Source organism: Salvelinus fontinalis, chromosome 38, assembly GCF_029448725.1.
Source record: "Salvelinus fontinalis isolate EN_2023a chromosome 38, ASM2944872v1, whole genome shotgun sequence".
NCBI lineage: Eukaryota > Metazoa > Chordata > Actinopteri > Salmoniformes > Salmonidae > Salvelinus > Salvelinus fontinalis.
Window position 1 is genome coordinate 8352981 of NC_074702.1, and position 26684 is coordinate 8379664.

Sequence of the window (26684 nt, forward strand, 5' to 3'; positions counted from 1 at the left end):
GACACAGGTAGGTCATGTCTCTTTGCTCTGCCTCCCTCTGTTCTTTCTCCCTGATAGTGAAGGCTTTCGTTGATGTATGGTTCCTAGTGGTACACTGGGTAACACTTCAGTCATTGTAGAGATCTGATTGTGCTGTGCTTGTTGGACAATATCTTTTTGTAACTATTTCAGGAATCTTTTGAACTGGACAGCTGAGTCAACGTAAGGAAAGGAAGATCCAGAGTAACAGAGGACTTTACCCAAACAAAAGACGGATCAGTGACTCAAAAAGGCACTACTTCAGAGAGCCTTGGACAATAACCGAGAGATCCCAGTACAGGCTAATACGATGGGGAACGCCAAGAGCAGTGCTATTTCCAAGGAGATCCTGGAGGACCTGAAGCTCAGCACCAAGTTCACGGAGAACGAGTTGTGCCAGTGGTACGAGAACTTCCAGAAGCAGTGTCCCACCGGACGCATCTCGCCAGAGGAGTTCGAGACGATCTACGCGCGCTTCTTCCCCGATAGCGAAGCCAAGACCTACGCTCAACATGTGTTCCGTTCATTCGACACCAACGAGGACGGCACTCTGGACTTCAAGGAATACATCATTGCACTGCACATGACCTCCAGTGGGAAGACGACGAGGAAGCTGGAGTGGGCCTTCTCACTGTTCGACGTGGACAAGAACGGATACATCACCAAGACAGAAGTGGAAGTCATCTGCCAGGTGAGAGATCAAGGAAGGATTAGAACCTTGAACTATATTAATAAGGGACAAGAGAAAATATCCAAACCCGAACCACTGGGTAGGAGAACCTTCTTACAACAAAAATCAATGACGGTGATGATCATTTTGAAGATGGGACAAGGGGAAATTGTGGATATAGGCATACAAAGGTTTTTCTACCATTTACAGTATGTGGCATGGAAAAAGTGGGTCACCTCCAAACTGACAACAAAAAAAACAAGCCATAACATTCTGAGGCTTTTTTTAGGAGAACAAATGATGGACTTCTGGGAATATAGCTTTTCTTAAATGTAGGTCCTGTCTATATATTGAATATCATCAGAAGTCAGTCTGTGGTCAAAAGTGACCTTTTTTTCCTCGGTATGTAGGTTCCATTGGAGGCTGCTGAGGGGAGGACAGCTCATAATAATCAAATCAAACTTTAATTGTCACATGCGCCGAATACAACAGGTGTATTCACAGGAGACCTTAATGTGAAATGCTTACTTATAAGCCCTTGATCAACAATGCAGTTCAAGAAAGAGTTAAGAAAATATTTACCAAGTAAAATTATAAGAAGTAACACAATAAAATAACAATAACGAGGCTATATACAGGGGGTACCGGTACCGAGACAATGTGCAGGGTATAGGTTAGTTGAGGTAATTTGTACATGTAGGTTGGAGTGGCTGGAAATTAGTTAATGGAATGGTATCAAACACATGGACACCATCACGTGTTTGATGTATTTGATACCATTCCACCCAGTCCGCTCCAGCCATTACCACCCCGTCCTCCCCAATTAAGGTGCTCAGTCCTAATCATCAATTAGCTAATGTAGAGCTCTTGCCCATTTCAGCCACCCAATCCTTCTTGATAATCTACAAGATTAATGATTTAGCATCCAGAAAATGTAAGCTACTGTACTTACTGTGGTCCCCATGCTTCTGTGCTTATTCAGGACCTAAAGTATGTAGTCTGTAGATAATCAACTAACTAAGTAACACACATCACTAATTATGGCTGCGTTTAGACAGGCAGCCCAATTCTGATATTTTTCCACTAATTGGTCTGTTGACCAATCAGATCAGCTCTGAAAAAGAGCCGACATGAAAAGATCTGATGTGATTGGTCAAAAGACTATTAGTGTAAAAAAGGTTATTATTGCCTGTGTGAAAACAGCCTGTGTGAACACAGTCCATGTTGCCTAGAACAGGGTTTCTCAACTTAACCCCCTGTGTGCAGTTGATTTTTTTTGTTTACCAATTACTCCCATTAACAAGGCTTAGTTGAATTGGCAGACCACCATTTGTCTTAATATAGTCATTCTAAAATAGTTTACTCTCAACGTCATTTATCTCATTGGTTCTAAGGGGATATATTAATTAATATCTTGGGCAGCGTTTACACAAACAGCCCGATTCTGATCTTTTTCACACTAATTTGTCTTTTGACCAAACTCATCAGATCTTTTCACAGCAGATATTTTTCAGAGCTGATCTGATTGGCCGAAAGACCAATGAGTGAAAAAAAGATCAGAATTGGGCTGCCTGTGTAAACGCAGCCTAAGTGATGCCGAGCTGGAGTGAAATCCAGCATACCTAGTGGGTGCCCTGGCCCAGGATCAATGTTGAGCAACACTGGCCAAGACCAACAGTCATTTCTATCAGCCTTTTTCTATCCCAGCTGCAACCTTTAGGGCAGAGTCAACCAACACATGGAGACTATAGTTTTTAGAGGTGTCTGGTTGAGGGTGATATTGCGAGGGCATCTCTTTCGGCTCAGAAATGTGAACATGGGTGTAGTGGGGGAAAAATAGGTGGTTAAATAGCCGGTCGCTGTGAAAAAGTAACACCTCTATACTTTCAATGCATTTTTCCCCAAACGGTGGACAAACTGTCATGCAAAAAAATGTATTTACTTGTGTTTACATCCCACTACACTACTGTAGATAGATAAGTAGGAGTGGCTGTGAGACTGTGCAGGAAGCATCTTAATTAACAATAATCTTAATCATCAAATCTGTCCAGGCTGTGGGTTTGGTCTGAGAGACAGGGACCGGGCAGGCCAGGCTGTGGTTTTGGACTGAGAGACAGGGACCGGGCAGGCCAGGCTGTGGGTTTAGACTGAGAGACAGGGACCAGGCCAGGCTGTGGGTTTGGTCTGAGAGACAGGAACCGGGCAGGCCAGGCTGTGGGTTTGGACTGAGAGACAGGGACCAGGCCAGGCTGTGGTTTTGGACTGAGAGACAGGGACCGGGCAGGCCAGGCTGTGGTTTTGGACTGAGAGACAGGGACCGGGCAGGCCAGGCTGTGGGTTTAGACTGAGAGACAGGGACCAGGCCAGGCTGTGGGTTTGGTCTGAGAGACAGGAACCGGGCAGGCCAGGCTGTGGGTTTGGCCTGAGAGACAGGGACCGGGCAGGCCAGGCTGTGGGTTTGGACTGAGAGACAGGGACCAGGCCAGGCTGTGGGTTTGGACTGAGAGACAGGAACCGGGCAGGCCAGGCTGTGGGTTTGGCCTGAGAGACAGGGACCGGGCAGGCCAGGCTGTGGGTTTAGACTGAGAGACAGGGACCAGGCAGGCCAGGCTGTGGGTTTAGACTGAGAGACAGGGACCGGGCAGGCCAGGCTGTGGGTTTAGACTGAGAGACAGGGACCAGGCCAGGCTGTGGGTTTGGTCTGAGAGACAGGAACCGGGCAGGCCAGGCTGTGGGTTTGGCCTGAGAGACAGGGACCGGGCAGGCCAGGCTGTGGGTTTGGACTGAGAGACAGGGACCAGGCCAGGCTGTGGGTTTGGACTGAGAGACAGGAACCGGGCAGGCCAGGCTGTGGGTTTGGCCTGAGAGACAGGGACCGGGCAGGCCAGGCTGTGGGTTTAGACTGAGAGACAGGGACCAGGCAGGCCAGGCTGTGGGTTTAGACTGAGAGACAGGGACCGGGCAGGCTAGGCTCATGGGCAAAGTGGGAGGGATGTGGAGGTAAATAGTGTCCAGCACCTTTGCCCTAAGATGAGTCTGTCTCTGTCTGTCTTTCTGTCTGTCCCTGGCAGATTGCCAGTGTGCGTGTATAGCACCACCTCTCCCCAGTGCTACTGTACCGTACTGGCACCAAAATGTGTTTATTCTCCGTCAAGATTATAGTTGTCAGGGCAACGGGGAACTGGCTGTACTATATAGGTTTACTGAATAGCCTGCCAAGCCAACCCCCCTCTGGTAAAAGTTGTCTTTAGGCACAGATCTAGGATCATTTCACACAATCCAAATCTAGGATTAGGCCTGGGGGGTAAAACACAAAATTAACCTTAGGAAATACTCAGCCTAAACCAAACAGGTCAGAGGGAGGGAGGGAGGGAGGGGGGGGAGTAGGAGAACATCTTGGTGTTTGGCCTATGGCCTGGGTCTTGGCGATAATCCACGTTAATCTGGGTGTTTTAAGTGTGAGAGATGAGTGGTTCCTCTCTCTATGTGGGTCACAGCTTTAAGGCCTGACTCTAAAGTTACACTCAGATGGCCCCTGATTGACTATTGACTTTATAGAGAATCATTTACACCATAGGTCTAGAATCTGTTATAACAGTGGATTTATTTGATTTTGATTGTCGTTGCAAAATCACCTAATTTTGAAATAGCACTTGATTGGCCAAATAGCCCACGATATGTGTGTAATACATACTGCAGGTCATTCCTTTATGCAGGTGTCATCACCTGACCTACAAACCAAAAGAGCAGTAACTTCATGTTTTATCACCTGGACAAATATCCTGCCTCCACTGTGTTGTGTTTTGGAGAAAATGGGGGGGTCATGTTTGCAGTAACTGGAAAAGGTTACTGTGAAACCAAGGACAGAAAGCAGTAACATCAATCACTCAAGTCAGTTACTGCTTTTTACCTTGGCTTCACTGAGCTTTGCGCTGCGGTTACTACTACAGTATATGACACTGTATGACACATACAAATACACTACATAGCCAAAAGTATGTGGACACGTGCACAACTCCAGCTGACGTTTGGCATTGCGCATGGTGATCTTAGGCTTGTTTGTGGCTGCTCGGCCATGGAAATTCATTTCATGAAGCTTCCGACAAACGTTAGTGAGTGAACTAATTAGTGAGTGTTGCAACTGAGGGCAGAAGATTTTTACGCGCTATGTGCTTCAGCACTAGGCGGTCCCATTCTGTGAGCTTGTGTGACTGAGCCCTTGTTGCTGCTAGACATTTCCACTTCACAATAACAGCACTTACAGTTGACCGGGGCAGCTCTACAGGGCAGAAATTTGACGAACTGACCTGTTGGAAAGGTGGCATCCTATGACGGTGAAAGTTACTGAGCTCTTTAGTACGGGCCATTTTACTGGCAATGCTTGTCTATAGAGATTGCATGGCTCTGTGCTCGATTTTATACACCTGTCAGCAACGGGTGTGGCTGAAATAGCCCGAATCCACTAATTTGAAGGGATGTCCACATCCTTTTGGCCATGTAGTGTAAATCTATGAACACAAGTTTGTGTAAAAGATTTATTGTCATGGAAACGCATTCCAGAGGGTGTACCAAGCAAGAAGGCTGAACCCTGTCTGGGGCCAAAGGTCATGCCAGAGGTCAGGGTCGGGGTCAATATAACAAAAAAAAATAACCTCACAGTAAGACAACAGATAACCAAAACTCCAATTATCTGCCTACAATTATTTTGTCTGAACAATTTAAAAGTATTTTTTCTCAGTTTCACTCTATAAGCAGTTACTGCTCTTGTGCTTGGTAGGGCAGACCACATATCTGACTCAGGGAGCTGAATATGATGTGTTCCAGGAAGTTTTCTAAACATCCATTCAATTAAAGTAGGTCAAATCTTTAAATAATGTGGCCAGTAGTTCCATAGATAATGTAAGTGAAAGTGAATATTAGAAAAGACAAAACAAGCTAACTGGTAAACAATGACACACAGGAGTGGTCAAATGGGTTCCTCTAGTGGTCAAATGGGTTCCTCTAGTGGTCAAATGGGTTCCTCTAGTGGTCAAATGGGTTCCTCTAGTGGCCAAATGGGTTCCTCTAGTGGTCAGATGGGTTCCTCTAGTGGTCATATGGGTTCCTCTAGTGGTCAAATGGGTTCCTCTAGTGGTCAAATGGGTTCCTCTAGTGGTCAGATGGATTCCTCTAGTGGTCAAATGGGTTCCTCTAGTGGTCAGATGGGTTCCTCTAGTGGTCAAATGGGTTCCTCTAGTGGTCAAATGGGTTCCTCTAGTGGTCAAATGGGTTCCTCTAGTGGTCAAATGGGTTCCTCTAGTGGTCAGATGGGTTCCTCTAGTGGTCAAATGGGTTCCTCTAGTGGTCAGATGGGTTCCTCTAGTGGTCAAATGGGTTCCTCTAGTGGTCAAATGGGTTCCTCTAGTGGTCAAATGGGTTCCTCTAGTGGTCAAATGGGTTCCTCTAGTGGTCAGATGGGTTCCTCTAGTGGTCAAATGGGTTCCTCTAGTGGTCAAATGGGTTCCTCTAGTGGTCAGATGGGTTCCTCTAGTGGTCAAATGGGTTCCTCTAGTGGTCAGATGGGTTCCTCTAGTGGTCAAATGGGTTCCTCTAGTGGTCAGATGGGTTCCTCTAGTGGTCAAATGGGTTCCTCTAGTGGTCAAATGGGTTCCTCTAGTGGTCAGATGGGTTCCTCTAGTGGTCAAATGGGTTCCTCTAGTGGTCAAATGGGTTCCTCTAGTGGTCAGATGGGTTCCTCTAGTGGTCAAATGGGTTCCTCTAGTGGTCAAATGGGTTCCTCTAGTGGTCAAATGGGTTCCTCTAGTGGTCTAATGGGTTCCTCTAGTGGTCAGATGGGTTCCTCTAGTGGTCAAGTGGGTTCCTCTAGTGGTCAAATGGGTTCCTCTAGTGGTCAGATGGGTTCCTCTAGTGGTCAAATGGGTTCCTCTAGTGGTCAAATGGGTTCCTCTAGTGGTCAGATGGGTTCCTCTAGTGGTCAAATGGGTCCCTCTAGTGGTCAAATGGGTTCCTCTAGTGGTCAAATTGGTTCCCTTCAGACGAGCTGTAAAAAACATGTATTGGGCATTGCAAGGCACCAACCAATGTTGGCACACAGACCCATGTTAAGGATTTGATGAGAGGCTGCAGGCACCAACTAAATGATATTGTAACTACATGTAAACGGTTGTCAGCAGATCATATGTCATATACAGTATTCTGAACTTGTAGATACAGTACCAGTCTAAAGTTGGGACACATGCCAAGAGTGTACAAAGCTGTCATCAAGGCAAAGGGTGGCTACTTATCTAAAATATATTTAGATTTCTTTAACACTTTTTTGATTACTGCATAATTCCATATGTGTTATTTCATAGTTTTGATCTCTTCACTATTATTCTATCATGTAGAAAATAGTACAAAAAAGTTGTTTGACTAGTACTGTATATATATATATATATCATGTAAAAGAAGTCTATGCAATCTTACTTGATCTTTTCCCCTACCACCTCTCTCTCTCTCTCTCTCTCTCTCTCTCTCTCTCTCTCTCTCTCTCTCTCTCTCTCTCTCTCTCTCTCTCTCTCTCTCTCTCTCTCTCTCTCTCTCTCTCTCTCTAATTCAAGCTGCTTTATTGGTATGCAAAACATTGTGTCAATATTGCCAAAGCAACAATGTATACAATATATATTGTAATAAGATTATACACAATAACAAATAATAATATAAAATGGCAGTAAATAATAATACAAAATTAAATACAAAAATAATAACAATAAAATGGTAGCAGTTAATAGTAGAATGTAATGTAATAAATATAAAAATATAAATATGGAAAATTAAACTATAACTAACTTATAACTAAATAACGGTCATCTTCACCATTACATCAGTACTACAACTACTATCATCATTACCACTACTACCACCACCACCATCACTAAACTGCTATCATTACCATTACCACCCATACCATTACTACTTGGAATGATAAACAACAACAATAATAGTAATAACAATAACAATAATAACAGTAATAATAAGTAAGTTACTGCTTACTATGCAGATGTTATTATTCAGTGTCCCTCAGGCTATGGCAGGCAAATACATACTCTCTCCCTACCCCCTCTTTCTTCTCTCTCCCCCTACCCCCTCTTTCTTCTTTCTCTCTCTCCCCCTACCCCCTCTTTCTTCTCTCTTTCTCTCCCCCTAACCCTTCTTTCTTCTTTCTCTCTCTCCCCCTACCCCCTCTTTCTTCTCTCTCTCTCTCTCTCTCCCTACCCCCTTTCTTCTCTCTCCCCCTACCCCCTCTTTCTTCTCTCTCTCTCTCTCTCTCCCTACCCCCTTTCTTCTCTCTCTCCCCCTACCCCCTCTTTCTTCTCTCTCTCCCTACCCCCTTTCTTCTCTCTCTCCCCCTACCCCCTCTTTCTTCTCTCTATCTTTCTCTCTCTCCCCCTATCGCCTTTCTTCTCTCTTTTTCTCTCTCCCCCTCTTTCTTCTCTCTCTTTCTCTCTCTCCCCCTACCCCTTCTTTCTTCTCTCTCTCTCCCTACTGCCTTTCTTCTCTCTTTTTCTCTCTCCCCCGCTTTCTTCTCTCTCTCTCTACCTCCCCCCCTCCCCGCTTTCTTCTCTCTCTCTTTCTCTCTCTCCCCCTACACCCTCTTTCCTCTCTCTCTTTCTCCCTCCCCCTCCCCCTCTTTCTTCTCAATTCTCAATTAAATTCAATTCAATTGACTTTATTGACATGGCAAGTTCATTATTACGTACATTGTCAAAAAAAAAACATGTATTTATATATAATATATATATATATAAATAAATGGTGGAACCAACAGCAATAATAGTAGTAGTGGACCTGGGATTACCATTAACAACAACTACAACAACAATATTAATGAGAACAACAATACATTAAAGCAACAGTAGTAGACCAGTGTCAATATGACTTGAGAAGACACATGACATGGTATGAAAGACTAAACAATACAAGATGGGAAATATTATCAACATTACTTTGCACTTTTCACTGGCTGTCCCTCAGGTTGTTGCAGGAGGACACATATTTGGCTGCCAAAACTGCACATTTTGGCTTTTAATAGGAAATGCAGCTCTGTCTCTACCTCTCCCCTGGAGCAGAGTGAGCACAGCCTGTCCTCTCTGGGCAGCCAGGTTTGTCTGTGACGACCGGTCTCTATAGCCAGACTGTGCTCACTGAGTCCGTACCTAATCAATGTTTTCCTCAGTTTTGTATCAGTCACAGTGGTCAGATAGTCTGCCACCATGTACTGTCTGTTTAGAGATAATTAGCATTGAAGTTTATTTTGATTTTTTGTGGTGTCTTTCCAATAGGTGATATATTTTTGTTTTTGTTTTGTGATGATTTGGTTGGGCCAGATTTTCTGAGTGCTGTCCTGAGGCTCTATGGGGTTGGTTTGGGTTGGTGAACTGAGCCTCAGAACCAGCTGGCTGAGGGGACTCTTCTCTTGTTTCATCTCTTGACATTGTAGAGCTGTGTGATGGAATCTTTTGGGGTCACTTGTTTTTAGATAGTTGTAAAATTTGATGGCTCTTTTTTCTATTTGAATGAGGAGGGGGTATTGGCCCAATTCTGCTCTACATGCGTTATTTGGAGTTTTTCTTTGCACTTCCAATACAGTTGCAAAACTCTGCATGCAGTATTTCGATTGAATGTTTGTCCCATTTGGTAAATACATTTTTAGAGATTGGACCTCATACTTCACTGCCATATAGCGCAATTGGTTCTATAACTGACTGAAAAATGTTAAGCCAGATTCTAATTGGAATTTCGATTTTGATGTTCCTTTTAATGGCATAGAATGCTCTTTTTGCTTTGTCTCTCAGCTCATTCACAGCCATGTGAAAGCTACCTGTGTTGCTGATATTTAGTCCAAGATATGTGTAGTTTGTGGTGTGTTCTAATAGAACTGTGTCCAAATAGAATTTATATAGAACTTAGAACTTATTTCCCGACCTTTTTTGGAATAGCATAATTTTTTTTTTTTTTAGGTTAACGGTCAGAGCCCAGGTCTGACAGAACCTATGAAGACGATCTAGGTGCTGCTGTAAACCCTTTTCAGTGGGAGACAGCAGCACCAGGTCATCTGCGTACAGCAGACACTTGATTTCAGTGTTGTGTAGGGTGATACCAGGTGCTGCCGATTCTTCTAATGTTTTTGCCAATTCATTAATGTAGATGTTAAATAGTGTTGGACTTATTGGGAAGCCCTGTTTCAGTCCCCGTCCCTGAGAGAAGAAGTCTGTTTGCTTGTTGCCAATTTTAACGGCACATTTGTTTTTAGTGTACATGGATTTAATAAAATCATGTTTTCCCTCCAATACCACTTTCTATTAGTTTATAAAAAAGACCTTCGTGCCAAATTGAATCAAATGCTTTCTTGAAATCTACAAAACACGAGCAGATTTTGCCTTTGTTTTGGTTAACTTGTTTATCAATTAGTGTGGAGGGTGTAAATGTGGTTTGTTGTACAATAATTGTTTAGAAATCCAATCTGGCTTCTGCTCAGGACGTTGTGTTCGTCAAGGAAATTATGTAGTCTGCTATTTATAATACTGCAGAGAATTTTCCCTAAGTTGCTGTTAACGCAAATTCCTCTGTAATTATTTGGGTCAAATTTGTCTCAATCTTTATAGATTGGTGTGATCAATTCCTGGTTTCAAATATCGGGGAAAATACCTGCAGTGAGGATAATGTTGAAGAGTTTGAGTATAGCCAATTTGAATTTGTGGTCTGTATATTTGATCATTTCATTTAAAATACCATCTGCACCACAGGCCTTTTTGGGTTGGAGAGTGCATAGTTTCCCCAATAATTCTTCTTCTGTAATTGGGGTATTCACAAGGATTTTGATAGTCTTTGACTGCTAATTCAAGGATTTGTCATTTTTCTTCTGGGCCCTTTGTTATATTGCTGTAGAGGTTTGCAAAGTGATTTCTCCACATATCCCCATTTTGGATAGCCAATCCTCATGATGAGGTTTGTTTCATTTATTCCAATTCTCCCAGAAGTGGTTTGATTCTATGGATTCCTCGATTCCAACCAGCTGATTTCTAATGTGCTGTTCCTTTTTTGTTCTTAGGGTGTGTTTGTATTGCTTCAGTGTTTCCCCATGTTGAAGGCGTATATTTTTGTTCTCTGGTTCTCTGTGTTTTTGATTAGATATATTTCTCAATGACTTTCTTCGATTTTTGCAATCATTATCAAACCATTTTTCATTATCTGTTATTTCTGGTGTGCTCTTATGCTTCTTTAAATTAGCCAAGGAGGCTAATTTGTCAAATATAAAGTTTGTGTTCCAAACAGCCAAATTTACACCTTCATTGCTGAAGGAGAATGATAAGGCTAAAAAGGTGTCCAGGAGAGATTGTATTTTTTGGCTACTAATTGCTTTTTGGTAGATGTCTGTACTGTTTGCACTCCATATATAGGCCTGTTTAGTACCGTGTAATTTATTGGGCCATGATGCTTCATGGTTGGGTTCTGCTCTTCTCAGATACACTGTGATTTTACTGTGGTCTGAGAGAGGTGTTAGTGGGCTGACTGTGAAGGCTCTGAGAGACTCTGGGTTTAGGTCGGTGAGGAAGTAGTCTACAGTGCTGCTGCCAAGGGATGAGCTGTAGGTGTACCTACCAAAAGAGTCCCCTCTCAGCCTACCATTGACTATGTAGAGACCCAGTGTTTGACAGAGCTTCAGGAGCTGTACTCCGTTTTTGTTTTTCAATTTGTCATAGTTGTTTCTGTGGGGGTATGTGGGGAGGGAAAGGTTGTTGCTTCCTGGTAGGTGTTTATCCCCATGACTGTTAATAGTGTCTTGTTCTTCTGCTGTTCTAGCATTCAGGTCTCCACAGACCAGTACGTTGCCTTGGGCCTGAAAGTGACTAATCTCCCCCTCTAGAATGGAGAAACTCTCTTCGTTGAAATAGGGTGATTCTGAGGGGGGAATGTATGTGGCACAGAGGAAGACGTTTTTATCTGTCAAGATAGCCTCCTTGTTGATTTTTAACCATATAAAAAATTCTCCTGTTTTGATCAATTCGATTGAATTAATTAGTTCAGATTTATACCATATTAGCATTCCCCCTGAGTCTCTGCCCTGTCTGATTCCTTTTAATTTAGTGGATGGTAGGATTATCTCCCTATAACCTATTGGACAGCCAGTGGAAACATCAAATCAAATCAAATGTATTTATATAGCCCTTCGTACATCAGCTAATATCTCGAAGTGCTGTACAGAAACCCAGCCTAAAACCCCAAACAGCAAGCAATGCAGGTGTAGAAGCACGGTGGCTAGGAAAAACTCCCTAGAAAGGCCAAAACCTAGGAAGAAACCTAGAGAGGAACCAGGCTATGAGGGGTGGCCAGTCCTCTTCTGGCTGTGCCGGGTGGAGATTATAACAGAGCATGGCCAAGATGTTCAAATGTTCATAAATGACCAGCATGGTCAAATAATAATAATCACAGTAGTTATCGAGGGAGTAGCAAGTCAGCACCTCAGGAGTAAATGTCAGTTGGCTTTTCATAGCCGATCATTAAGAGTATCTCTACCGCTCCTGCGATCTCTAGAGAGTTTAAAACAGCAGGTCTGGGACAGGTAGCACGTCCGGTGGACAGGTCAGGGTTCCATAGCCGCAGGCAGAACAGTTGAAACTGGAACAGCAGCAAGGCCAGGTGGACTGGGAACAACAAGGAGTCATCATGCCCGGTAGTCCTGACGCATGGTCCTAGGACTCAGGTCCTCCGAGAGAGAGAAAGAAAGAGAGAAGGAGAGAATTAGAGAGAGCACACTTAAATTCACACAGGACACAGGATAAGACAGGAGAAGTACTCCAGATATAACAAACTGACCCTAGCCCCCCGACACATAAACTACTGCAGCATAAATACTGGAGGCTGAGACAGGACCTCTGCAACATCACCTCTGCACCATGTCTCCTGTAGTACTTACAATATCAACATCATCAATTTCTTTCAGGAAGTCTGGGTTTCTGCTCTTTAGCCCAAAAGCAGAGGACTTCAATCCTTGTAAATTCCAACATGCAACGTAAAAAGATTTCATAACTTTTTTTCTTTACCTTCAAAATGAGACAAACACTCACAATCCAACAATTACTATTAAAATAGGATTTTTCAATTAAAGTAAACTCTTATTATGCAAATGTGATTTGTTTATCATTTGTGTGTCATGCCACTTGGTTGGATGTAGTGTGAGGATGGTGGAGTTCTTGTGCTCATCTTACCATGACCCTCGGCCTATCACGTGAGCAAAGTAGACTCAGCATTTGTTTAATGTCACTCATTTGGTTGGTGGGGGCTGGGCCAGTTGCTCCTCTCACAGCCTGTGTGTAGCTCTGCCCGCTGAGCTATGGCCCCTCCAACTGTGAGTCTGCGGTGGGGGGCAGGGGAGGGGGAGGCCTCGTCTGGGTGGCTCTGAAGCTGGGCTGGGGTGGTCTGTGCTGCGCTGGCTGTGTTGGGCATTGAGGTTGGACGGTGCTGTGGTCGTGGCTGGGGGTTCCAGGGTGCTGGTCCGGGGTGTTGCCTCGGTGATCTCGGCGGGGTGGAGATTGCTCCGCTGTTCCTGGGTGGAGAGGTCGGGCTGCGGTTTAAAGTGACGTCCTTGAGAGTCTTGGCAAGGATGGTGACTGTCTCCCTGTACAGGTGAACATGGTCATAGAGACAGTCCAGATCGAGGGTGGGATGGTGGGCCAGGTGTACATTGGGTCGCAGGGCACAGCCCCGGGATAGGCTGGCGGTTATTCTTTGGATTGTGGCAGGGTGGAAGTCCCTCCTCTGTAGAAGGGTTGACACCACGATTCTTGAGTTGGGGAAGATTGTGGAGGCCTTCTCGATCACTCCCCGTAGTGAAGTCGCCACCCTCTCCTGCTGAGCACGCAGGTCGTTGCTTCCGGTATGTATGATTATGTGGCTTGGTGACCCGAGATGGGCCTTATCAAGCAGCTCCATGGCACTCTGCGTTGTTGGGCACCACACCTTTCTCGTTTTGTGTCTAGGGAAAAGTTTATTCTCCTGAACAAACTTCCCATTTGAGTCCATCAACAGGACGATGTTAGCCAGTGTTTATTCTGGACTGGAGGGGGCAGAGGGGGGGCTGGTGGGTGTTGGAGCTGGGGTGTGGCTGGTCTGTGCCGGTGCCGCTGTCAGTGGGAGGCTGTTGTGTGGGTTGGGGAGGAGGGGTGCAGCAGGCAGGGCTGGGGAAGTCTGGCTGGTTGAGCTGGGCTCCTCTGCTGTGTGAGGACAGGGCTGGGGAAGTCTGGCTGGTTGAGCTGGGCTCCTCTGCTGTGTGAGGACAGGGCTGGGGAGGTCTGGCTGGTTGAGCTGGGCTCCTCTGCTGTGTGAGGGCAGGTCATAGGGTGGTGATCTATCTGCTCCTGCAGCCTGTCCTCTGCTCTCTTTCTCTCCTGCAGCTCCTCTCTTAGTGTGGTCAGCTCCTTATTGCTGCTCTGTCTGTCTTTTTGGAGCTCTCTCACCTTCTTTGTTAGATCAGCCAGCTCTCTCTTGAGTCCGTCTCTCTCTTGCTAAACCTCTTTCAGCTTTGTTGCAAGGCTGCTGTCTTGCTCTGTCCTCACCTTGGTTAGGAGCTCCTCTAAGGTGTGGTTGTCTGGTTGCTGCTTGCTCACGCTCTCCCTGAGCAGGACCACCTCCCCCTCCAGTTTGGTGAACTCATCCCTCATGGCAGCCATGGTGGTGAGGAGGGCCTGAGCCTGCTCTGCACTGAGGGGGTCGCTCTCCTCCTGGGGCGTGTCCTCCACTATGGTGGGAAGAGAGGTGCTGGATGTGCCTTTTTGGGTGGGGAGAGTAGGGGTGATGGTGGTGCTGGTGGAGTTTGTCTTGTGGGAGGGCATGTCACTGGTGGTGTCCTCTCTCTCCGCTCTCTTGTTAGGGTTGCGAATGTTCAACTGAGATAGGAACAATAGCACACCTGAACTTGGTTAAAATAATTGTTTAATTCAAAAGTTAATAAATGGCAAATACAATTTCCGTATATACGGGTTCAATGTTTCATCACACAGGATAAGACAGAGAACTGATTTGTTTCTGACAAAGATATTATATTATACTCTGACAGAGGTTAGTTCCCGCTTCCGAGCCGGCCTGTCAGAGTAGAGACTGGGCGTGGTTTAGACTCACCCAGCCTATCGTTGATGTTGGCGCCTTAAGCCAGTCCTGGCCCCTTAGCGCATATGATGTCCCAACGCTGTTGCTGTGTAGATTACGTTCCTTCACCCCAAAGACTGGGGTCAGACAGTTTTATAACATTGTCTGAGATATCTGCACCTGTATACAATGTCCTCTGTTCTCGCTCAAGGCTAACTACAGCTTCCCAGCTCCTTATCTGAGCTAACCGTTACTTCCAGCACACACACACAGACATCCAGGCGCCCAAACAGTTTATCAATATCAAATCACATTTGTTATAGTATTCAATCACATATAATATAGTTGCTGATCACGTTTATAGTATTCAATCACATATAATACAGTTGCTAATCACGTTTGTTATAGTATTGGGTTATAGTGCATAACTCAGAACCTCACATGTGTTTTTCGTGTGTATAGTTTATCTGTTATTGTTTATTCAGCAGTCTCCTGATTCACCCCCCTCCTGTGTCTCTCTAAGATTAGCACAGTCCCGGCCACACAGTACAGCGCCCACACTACTGATACATTGTTGCATACACACACATATTTCATACAGTACAGTGCTCTCTTTAACACACACACATTTCAGGCTGATATTCATGGTTAGACAGAGCACTGGTAAGAGTAGAGATCAATGGAAAATGCAGGTTCACAAGAGTCAGCAATTCAAACTCCCTCTTTCCTCTCTCTCTTTCTCCCTCCCCCTCCCCCTCTTTCTTCTCAATTCTCAATTAAATTCAATTCAATTGACTTTATTGACATGGCAAGTTCATTATTACGTACATTGTCAAAAAAAAAACATGTATTTATATATAATATATATATATATATATATAAATAAATGGTGGAACCAACAGCAATAATAGTAGTAGTGGACCTGGGATTACCATTAACAACAACTACAACAACAATATTAATGAGAACAACAATACATTAAAGCAACAGTAGTAGACCAGTGTCAATATGACTTGAGAAGACACATGACATGGTATGAAAGACTAAACAATACAAGATGGGAAATATTATCAACATTACTTTGCACTTTTCACTGGCTGTCCCTCAGGTTGTTGCAGGAGGACACATATTTGGCTGCCAAAACTGCACATTTTGACTTTTCACCCAATAAATAATACATTTTATAGTTTCAAATTCTTTGTATTGAATTATAATTTTGGGAAAGAAATATTCTCTTAGGTCTGAGTATTTGTCACAGTGTAATAGGAAATGCAGCTCTGTCTCTACCTCTCCCCTGGAGCAGAGTGAGCACAGCCTGTCCTCTCTGGGCAGCCAGGTTTGTCTGTGACGACCGGTCTCTATAGCCAGACTGTGCTCACTGAGTCCGTACCTAATCAATGTTTTCCTCAGTTTTGTATCAGTCACAGTGGTCAGATAGTCTGCCACCATGTACTGTCTGTTTAGAGATAATTAGCATTGAAGTTTATTTTGATTTTTTGTGGTGTCTTTCCAATAGGTGATATATTTTTGTTTTTGTTTTGTGATGATTTGGTTGGGCCAGATTTTCTGAGTGCTGTCCTGAGGCTCTATGGGGTTGGTTTGGGTTGGTGAACTGAGCCTCAGAACCAGCTGGCTGAGGGGACTCTTCTCTTGTTTCATCTCTTGACATTGTAGAGCTGTGTGATGGAATCTTTTGGGGTCACTTGTTTTTAGATAGTTGTAAAATTTGATGGCTCTTTTTTCTATTTGAATGAGGAGGGGGTATTGGCCCAATTCTGCTCTACATGCGTTATTTGGAGTTTTTCTTTGCACTTCCAATACAGTCTTGCAAAACTCTGCATGCAGTATTTCGATTGAATGTTTGTCCCATTTGGTAAATACATTTTTAGAGATTGGACCTCATACTTCACTGCCATATAGCGCAATTGGTTCTATAACTGACTGAAAAATGTTAAGCCAGATTCTAATTGGAATTTCGATTTTGATGTTCCTTTTAATGGCATAGAATGCTCTTTTTGCTTTGTCTCTCAGCTCATTCACAGCCATGTGAAAGCTACCTGTGTTGCTGATATTTAGTCCAAGATATGTGTAGTTTGTGGTGTGTTCTAATAGAACTGTGTCCAAATAGAATTTATATTTGTCATCCTTATTTCCCGACCTTTTTTGGAATAGCATAATTTTTTTTTTTTTAGGTTAACGGTCAGAGCCCAGGTCTGACAGAACCTATGAAGACGATCTAGGTGCTGCTGTAAACCCTTTTCAGTGGGAGACAGCAGCACCAGGTCATCTGCGTACAGCAGACACTTGATTTCAGTGTTGTGTAGGGTGATACCAGGTGCTGCCGATTCTTCTAATGTTTTTGCCAATTCATTAATGTAGATGTTAAATAGTGTTGGACTTATTGGGAAGCCCTGTTTCAGTCCCCGTCCCTGAGAGAAGAAGTCTGTTTGCTTGTTGCCAATTTTAACGGCACATTTGTTTTTAGTGTACATGGATTTAATAAAATCATGTTTTCCCTCCAATACCACTTTCTATTAGTTTATAAAAAAGACCTTCGTGCCAAATTGAATCAAATGCTTTCTTGAAATCTACAAAACACGAGCAGATTTTGCCTTTGTTTTGGTTAACTTGTTTATCAATTAGTGTGGAGGGTGTAAATGTGGTTTGTTGTACAATAATTGTTTAGAAATCCAATCTGGCTTCTGCTCAGGACGTTGTGTTCGTCAAGGAAATTATGTAGTCTGCTATTTATAATACTGCAGAGAATTTTCCCTAAGTTGCTGTTAACGCAAATTCCTCTGTAATTATTTGGGTCAAATTTGTCTCAATCTTTATAGATTGGTGTGATCAATTCCTGGTTTCAAATATCGGGGAAAATACCTGCAGTGAGGATAATGTTGAAGAGTTTGAGTATAGCCAATTTGAATTTGTGGTCTGTATATTTGATCATTTCATTTAAAATACCATCTGCACCACAGGCCTTTTTGGGTTGGAGAGTGCATAGTTTCCCCAATAATTCTTCTTCTGTAATTGGGGTATTCACAAGGATTTTGATAGTCTTTGACTGCTAATTCAAGGATTTGTCATTTTTCTTCTGGGCCCTTTGTTATATTGCTGTAGAGGTTTGCAAAGTGATTTCTCCACATATCCCCATTTTGGATAGCCAATCCTCATGATGAGGTTTGTTTCATTTATTCCAATTCTCCCAGAAGTGGTTTGATTCTATGGATTCCTCGATTCCAACCAGCTGATTTCTAATGTGCTGTTCCTTTTTTGTTCTTAGGGTGTGTTTGTATTGCTTCAGTGTTTCCCCATGTTGAAGGCGTATATTTTTGTTCTCTGGTTCTCTGTGTTTTTGATTAGATATATTTCTCAATGACTTTCTTCGATTTTTGCAATCATTATCAAACCATTTTTCATTATCTGTTATTTCTGGTGTGCTCTTATGCTTCTTTAAATTAGCCAAGGAGGCTAATTTGTCAAATATAAAGTTTGTGTTCCAAACAGCCAAATTTACACCTTCATTGCTGAAGGAGAATGATAAGGCTAAAAAGGTGTCCAGGAGAGATTGTATTTTTTGGCTACTAATTGCTTTTTGGTAGATGTCTGTACTGTTTGCACTCCATATATAGGCCTGTTTAGTACCGTGTAATTTATTGGGCCATGATGCTTCATGGTTGGGTTCTGCTCTTCTCAGATACACTGTGATTTTACTGTGGTCTGAGAGAGGTGTTAGTGGGCTGACTGTGAAGGCTCTGAGAGACTCTGGGTTTAGGTCGGTGAGGAAGTAGTCTACAGTGCTGCTGCCAAGGGATGAGCTGTAGGTGTACCTACCAAAAGAGTCCCCTCTCAGCCTACCATTGACTATGTAGAGACCCAGTGTTTGACAGAGCTTCAGGAGCTGTACTCCGTTTTTGTTTTTCAATTTGTCATAGTTGTTTCTGTGGGGGTATGTGGGGAGGGAAAGGTTGTTGCTTCCTGGTAGGTGTTTATCCCCATGACTGTTAATAGTGTCTTGTTCTTCTGCTGTTCTAGCATTCAGGTCTCCACAGACCAGTACGTTGCCTTGGGCCTGAAAGTGACTAATCTCCCCCTCTAGAATGGAGAAACTCTCTTCGTTGAAATAGGGTGATTCTGAGGGGGGAATGTATGTGGCACAGAGGAAGACGTTTTTATCTGTCAAGATAGCCTCCTTGTTGATTTTTAACCATATAAAAAATTCTCCTGTTTTGATCAATTCGATTGAATTAATTAGTTCAGATTTATACCATATTAGCATTCCCCCTGAGTCTCTGCCCTGTCTGATTCCTTTTAATTTAGTGGATGGTAGGATTATCTCCCTATAACCTATTGGACAGCCAGTGGAAACATCAAATCAAATCAAATGTATTTATATAGCCCTTCGTACATCAGCTAATATCTCGAAGTGCTGTACAGAAACCCAGCCTAAAACCCCAAACAGCAAGCAATGCAGGTGTAGAAGCACGGTGGCTAGGAAAAACTCCCTAGAAAGGCCAAAACCTAGGAAGAAACCTAGAGAGGAACCAGGCTATGAGGGGTGGCCAGTCCTCTTCTGGCTGTGCCGGGTGGAGATTATAACAGAGCATGGCCAAGATGTTCAAATGTTCATAAATGACCAGCATGGTCAAATAATAATAATCACAGTAGTTATCGAGGGAGTAGCAAGTCAGCACCTCAGGAGTAAATGTCAGTTGGCTTTTCATAGCCGATCATTAAGAGTATCTCTACCGCTCCTGCGATCTCTAGAGAGTTTAAAACAGCAGGTCTGGGACAGGTAGCACGTCCGGTGGACAGGTCAGGGTTCCATAGCCGCAGGCAGAACAGTTGAAACTGGAACAGCAGCAAGGCCAGGTGGACTGGGAACAACAAGGAGTCATCATGCCCGGTAGTCCTGACGCATGGTCCTAGGACTCAGGTCCTCCGAGAGAGAGAAAGAAAGAGAGAAGGAGAGAATTAGAGAGAGCACACTTAAATTCACACAGGACACAGGATAAGACAGGAGAAGTACTCCAGATATAACAAACTGACCCTAGCCCCCCGACACATAAACTACTGCAGCATAAATACTGGAGGCTGAGACAGGACCTCTGCAACATCACCTCTGCACCATGTCTCCTGTAGTACTTACAATATCAACATCATCAATTTCTTTCAGGAAGTCTGGGTTTCTGCTCTTTAGCCCAAAAGCAGAGGACTTCAATCCTTGTAAATTCCAACATGCAACGTAAAAAGATTTCATAACTTTTTTTCTTTACCTTCAAAATGAGACAAACACTCACAATCCAACAATTACTATTAAAATAGGATTTTTCAATTAAAGTAAACTCTTATTATGCAAATGTGATTTGTTTATCATTTGTGTGTCATGCCACTTGGTTGGATGTAGTGTGAGGATGGTGGAGTTCTTGTGCTCATCTTACCATGACCCTCGGCCTATCACGTGAGCAAAGTAGACTCAGCATTTGTTTAATGTCACTCATTTGGTTGGTGGGGGCTGGGCCAGTTGCTCCTCTCACAGCCTGTGTGTAGCTCTGCCCGCTGAGCTATGGCCCCTCCAACTGTGAGTCTGCGGTGGGGGGCAGGGGAGGGGGAGGCCTCGTCTGGGTGGCTCTGAAGCTGGGCTGGGGTGGTCTGTGCTGCGCTGGCTGTGTTGGGCATTGAGGTTGGACGGTGCTGTGGTCGTGGCTGGGGGTTCCAGGGTGCTGGTCCGGGGTGTTGCCTCGGTGATCTCGGCGGGGTGGAGATTGCTCCGCTGTTCCTGGGTGGAGAGGTCGGGCTGCGGTTTAAAGTGACGTCCTTGAGAGTCTTGGCAAGGATGGTGACTGTCTCCCTGTACAGGTGAACATGGTCATAGAGACAGTCCAGATCGAGGGTGGGATGGTGGGCCAGGTGTACATTGGGTCGCAGGGCACAGCCCCGGGATAGGCTGGCGGTTATTCTTTGGATTGTGGCAGGGTGGAAGTCCCTCCTCTGTAGAAGGGTTGACACCACGATTCTTGAGTTGGGGAAGATTGTGGAGGCCTTCTCGATCACTCCCCGTAGTGAAGTCGCCACCCTCTCCTGCTGAGCACGCAGGTCGTTGCTTCCGGTATGTATGATTATGTGGCTTGGTGACCCGAGATGGGCCTTATCAAGCAGCTCCATGGCACTCTGCGTTGTTGGGCACCACACCTTTCTCGTTTTGTGTCTAGGGAAAAGTTTATTCTCCTGAACAAACTTCCCATTTGAGTCCATCAACAGGACGATGTTAGCCAGTGTTTATTCTGGACTGGAGGGGGCAGAGGGGGGGCTGGTGGGTGTTGGAGCTGGGGTGTGGCTGGTCTGTGCCGGTGCCGCTGTCAGTGGGAGGCTGTTCTGTGGGTTGGGGAGGAGGGGTGCAGCAGGCAGGGCTGGGGAAGTCTGGCTGGTTGAGCTGGGCTCCTCTGCTGTGTGAGGACAGGGCTGGGGAAGTCTGGCTGGTTGAGCTGGGCTCCTCTGCTGTGTGAGGACAGGGCTGGGGAGGTCTGGCTGGTTGAGCTGGGCTCCTCTGCTGTGTGAGGGCAGGTCATAGGGTGGTGATCTATCTGCTCCTGCAGCCTGTCCTCTGCTCTCTTTCTCTCCTGCAGCTCCTCTCTTAGTGTGGTCAGCTCCTTATTGCTGCTCTGTCTGTCTTTTTGGAGCTCTCTCACCTTCTTTGTTAGATCAGCCAGCTCTCTCTTGAGTCCGTCTCTCTCTTGCTAAACCTCTTTCAGCTTTGTTGCAAGGCTGCTGTCTTGCTCTGTCCTCACCTTGGTTAGGAGCTCCTCTAAGGTGTGGTTGTCTGGTTGCTGCTTGCTCACGCTCTCCCTGAGCAGGACCACCTCCCCCTCCAGTTTGGTGAACTCATCCCTCATGGCAGCCATGGTGGTGAGGAGGGCCTGAGCCTGCTCTGCACTGAGGGGGTCGCTCTCCTCCTGGGGCGTGTCCTCCACTATGGTGGGAAGAGAGGTGCTGGATGTGCCTTTTTGGGTGGGGAGAGTAGGGGTGATGGTGGTGCTGGTGGAGTTTGTCTTGTGGGAGGGCATGTCACTGGTGGTGTCCTCTCTCTCCGCTCTCTTGTTAGGGTTGCGAATGTTCAACTGAGATAGGAACAATAGCACACCTGAACTTGGTTAAAATAATTGTTTAATTCAAAAGTTAATAAATGGCAAATACAATTTCCGTATATACGGGTTCAATGTTTCATCACACAGGATAAGACAGAGAACTGATTTGTTTCTGACAAAGATATTATATTATACTCTGACAGAGGTTAGTTCCCGCTTCCGAGCCGGCCTGTCAGAGTAGAGACTGGGCGTGGTTTAGACTCACCCAGCCTATCGTTGATGTTGGCGCCTTAAGCCAGTCCTGGCCCCTTAGCGCATATGATGTCCCAACGCTGTTGCTGTGTAGATTACGTTCCTTCACCCCAAAGACTGGGGTCAGACAGTTTTATAACATTGTCTGAGATATCTGCACCTGTATACAATGTCCTCTGTTCTCGCTCAAGGCTAACTACAGCTTCCCAGCTCCTTATCTGAGCTAACCGTTACTTCCAGCACACACACACAGACATCCAGGCGCCCAAACAGTTTATCAATATCAAATCACATTTGTTATAGTATTCAATCACATATAATATAGTTGCTGATCACGTTTATAGTATTCAATCACATATAATACAGTTGCTAATCACGTTTGTTATAGTATTGGGTTATAGTGCATAACTCAGAACCTCACATGTGTTTTTCGTGTGTATAGTTTATCTGTTATTGTCTATTCAGCAGTCTCCTGATTCACCCCCCTCCTGTGTCTCTCTAAGATTAGCACAGTCCCGGCCACACAGTACAGCGCCCACACTACTGATACATTGTTGCATACACACACATATTTCATACAGTACAGTGCTCTCTTTAACACACACACATTTCAGGCTGATATTCATGGTTAGACAGAGCACTGGTAAGAGTAGAGATCAATGGAAAATGCAGGTTCACAAGAGTCAGCAATTCAAACTTTAATGCATAAGAATAGTTAGTTAAGCATGTCAAAAAACCTTATAAAAACCCCACACTCTCCTTAATGGTCTAATAGTCTATTTCAAACAGCCTAATGTTACCTTGCACCATGACAGTCCCAGTCTTGTAGAGGTTGATTGTTATCATGGTGCTTTCAGGGTCATCTGTCTCTTTGATTTTCAGCTTCCACCCATTACATATTCCCTCTTTCTTTATGGATGGGTAGTGAGAGCAGACTGCTGAGCGCCATGCATTTGGCTGGTCAGTGAGGAAGATGAGATTACTCACGTCACCGTTTTTTTTGTATAGGTCTGCAAAAGCTTTCCTCGTTGTGTCATTTTGGCCTCTTTAGGGTAGAGAATGGATTCTGCGCCGAGGGGGAGTGGGGACATGGTGCCTGTGGGCTCTGCTACTACTGCTGTGCTGTTCTTCTGCCCCATTGCCATGGCAACCGATTTGTTAGTCTGCTGCTGTTGCTAGCTTGCGCTAATTTAGTTCAAAAACCAGCAAAATAAAGTGACAAATCCTCACACAAAAAAACAGAAGATATGTTTAAAGTTAGTCTGTGCTCCTTTTTGGTTTACTCACTCAGTTTGGTCGTTTGATGTAGTTGTATTAACTCCCCTTGCTAGGTTTGTTCTAGCTCGTTTATTCTGGCTAGTTTGTTAGTCTGCAAGCTAGGTCTTTGTTGTGTAGCTAGCTAGCTAGAGTCAAAACTTCTTAAAACTTGAGGCGCAAAGTTACTTTTTTTTCCTATTCTGAATGAATAGAGTTGTTGTTCATCACTTCTTGTCTTGAATTCTTTTTCGATTAGAGTGTTTATCTCATTCTGAAAACAAAAACAAATATGAAATATATCAGGAGCTCATGTTGAGCATGACTCTCTCTCTCTTTCTCCTTACCCCTCCCCCACTTTCTTCTCTCTCTTTCCCCTTACCCCCTCTTTCTTCTCTCTATTTCTCTCTCTATTTCTCCCTCCCCCCTCTTTCTCTCTCTCCCTCCCCCTACCCCCCCCTTTCTTCTCTTTCTCTCTCTCTCCCCCTACCCCCTCTTTCTTCTCTCTCTTTCTCTCTCCCCCTCTTTCTTCTCTCTCTTTCTCTCTCTTTCTTTTTCTCTCTCTCTCCCCCTACCCTCTCTCTCTCTCTCTCTCTCTCTCTCTCTCTCTCTCTCTCTCTCTCTCTCTCTCTCTCTCTCTCTCTCTCTCTCTCTCTCACTCACTCACTCACTCACTCACTCACTCTCAGGCCATCTTTAACCTAATCCCCAAGGAAGATCTGCCCAAATTACCGGCCGACGAGAATACACCAGAGAAGAGAGCCAACAAACTGTGGGGATTCTTTGAGAAACCAGACAACGGTAAGAGACAAACACACAAATATGCATGCACGCACACCCAAACACATTCACGCACAAACGCACGCACGCGCAAACGCACGCACACACACACACACACACACACACACACACACACACACACACACACACACACACACACACACACACACACACACACACACACACACACACAGTAGGTTGTTGTGACTTGTGTTGTTGTGGTAATGAGAGGAAAGGTTTTATGTCATTATGTTCTTTGCTCAGCAGCTGCAGGACGTCCGTCCAGCTTACATAGATTACATTGTTCATCATGTGATTTCTTACAGGAGAGTTGCCCTTTGGTTTAAGGGCATGCACACACACCAGCCACCTGGGGATTCACTCCCTACCAAAACATAGCTTTTCCAAAGAACATTTTTCATCTCATTGAACCAAATGCAAAGACATACAGTATGTACTGTTGAAGAACTACTGACAGGTGGTATATACAGTACACATACAGTATGTACTGTTGAAGAACTACTGACATATGGTATATACAGTACACATACAGTATGTACTGTTGAAGAACTAGTGACAGATGGTATATACAGTACACATACAGTATGTACTGTTGAAGGACTACTGACAGATGGTATATACAGTACACATACAGTATGTACTGTTGAAGAACTACTGACAGATGGTATATACAGTACACATACAGTATGTACTGTTGAAGAACTACTGACATATAGTATATACAGTACACATACAGTATTTACTGTTGAAGAACTACTGACATATGGTATATACAGTACACATACAGTATGTACTGTTGAAGAACTACTGACAGATGGTATATACAGTACACATACAGTATGTAATGTTGAGGAACGACTAACAGATGGTATATACAGTACGGTGTGGTACACAGCAGTCACCCTGAGGAAAAATATTTTATTTAAAAAAATGTATTTAACCTTTATTTAACTAGGCAAGCCAGTTAAGAACAAATTCTTATTTACAATGACGGCCTACCCCGGCCAAACCCGGACGACGCTGGGTCAATTGTGCGCTGCCCTATGGGACTCCCAATCATGTCCGGATGTGATACAGCCTGGATTCGAACCAGGGACTGTAGTGAACCAGGGACTGCTGTGCCACTCGGGAGTCAAACACTAATCATTTTACAACTTCTCTCTGTCTCTGTCTTTCTCTCTCTGTGTCTCCCTTTATTTATTTATTTCTCTCTCTGTCTCCCTCTCAGACCGGTTGGCAGAGGGAGAGTTCATCAAGGGGGTGACCGAGAACGAAAACGCCATGCGTCTCATCCACTACGAACCCATCACTGACTAGTCATCCCTTCTTCTTTACCTCTTCCTCCTTCACACACTATTTCTTCCTCTCATCCTCTATCTTTGTCATTGTATTCTAGTGTTCTGTCTTTCTCTTCTGTGCAAATACTCTTGTATTGCGGTGTCTTAATTTTACCTTCTAAGAAAGTAGGGGTTTATGTTGGTTATGGTATACATGTCTGTCTGTGCATGTATGTCTATTGGATTGAGGCTGTTTTATGAAGGTAGATGTGATAAATATGAAGGTAGATGGCCGCTATTGTAATTAGTGTTTGATGCAATGTAAACACAACATAAAAATTGAGGCACAAGTGTATTTATTTGTTTGTATATTGATACAATATCCCTGCTAAATGCTGTTTTCCTATCAGATTGAAGCTACAATAGCTTTTTGGTACTGTGAGATGATCGTGAAAAAGTAATGGTGGTCTAGTGTTTTACAGTGTCCTGAATACTCATGGACTTGATCATTTGGTAACCATTGTTCATTCTATACATTTCATTATTCTAAGAAGCTCTAAATGGTGTTGCTGTAGAAGTTAACTTGATATGTGCAAATGTGATAAATGGTAACAGTTCAGACACAGGTATTTGGGAAAAGAAATTGAAAATCTGTAGAACAACAAACCGTTTTCTCCATTAGGAATTTGCATGGTTGTGATGGTGGCTTTTAGATTTTTATCCTGCAATTGTCTTTTTGTTTTTAATCAAAGAGTTATACGCTGCATATGGTGGATTAAAGCTTTTCTCATAAATTCTGTGTATTGCAAATCATTTTGTGTGTGTGTGCATGTGTGTGTGTGTGTCCGTGATGTCCCACAAATTAGTCCGTGACCTAAAAATAGTCTGTTTTCAGTAAGAATAGTAGGGTTTCTATACGGTACCTATTGTCCAAACAGTGACTTCATGTATTAAAATATGTGATACACAAACAAAGGACAAGGGTCTTATGTTTTTGATCATATTTACACATGGTCAGATAATCCCGGATTTTCTGACACCATTAAAATACGTGCTGTGTGTGTATTATAATGTATTATGCATGCCTGTGCGTGCAAAATTGTGTCCGTGTTCCTATATTTATTTCCAAGGCCGTTTCTTGTCCCCCCGCATTCTCCTCCCCCTCCCTCCTTACTCCTCCCTTCCCTCCTCAGTCGTTCCCTT

The 26684-nt window shown here is 44.1% G+C and overlaps 1 protein-coding gene across 1 annotated transcript; it reads left to right on the forward strand.

Moving 5' to 3' along the window:
• Positions 1-19: 19 nt before the first annotated feature.
• LOC129837259 (recoverin-like) lies at positions 20-26249 on the forward strand. Its single transcript, XM_055903277.1, has 3 exons — positions 20-709; positions 24093-24204; positions 25433-26249. Exons 1-3 carry the CDS (start codon positions 329-331, stop codon positions 25519-25521), a joined length of 582 nt encoding a protein of 193 aa, XP_055759252.1. The 5' UTR covers positions 20-328; the 3' UTR covers positions 25522-26249.
• The last annotated feature ends 435 nt before the right edge of the window (positions 26250-26684 follow it).

Coding starts and splice junctions, on each gene's coding strand:
- LOC129837259 (XM_055903277.1), top strand. CDS start 329: ATGGGGAACGCCAAGAGCAGTGCTATTTCCAAGGAGATCCTGGAGGAC. Junction 710..24,092: donor AAGTGGAAGTCATCTGCCAG/GTGAGAGATCAA, acceptor ACTCACTCTCAG/GCCATCTTTAACCTAATCCC. Junction 24,205..25,432: donor CTTTGAGAAACCAGACAACG/GTAAGAGACAAA, acceptor TCTCCCTCTCAG/ACCGGTTGGCAGAGGGAGAG.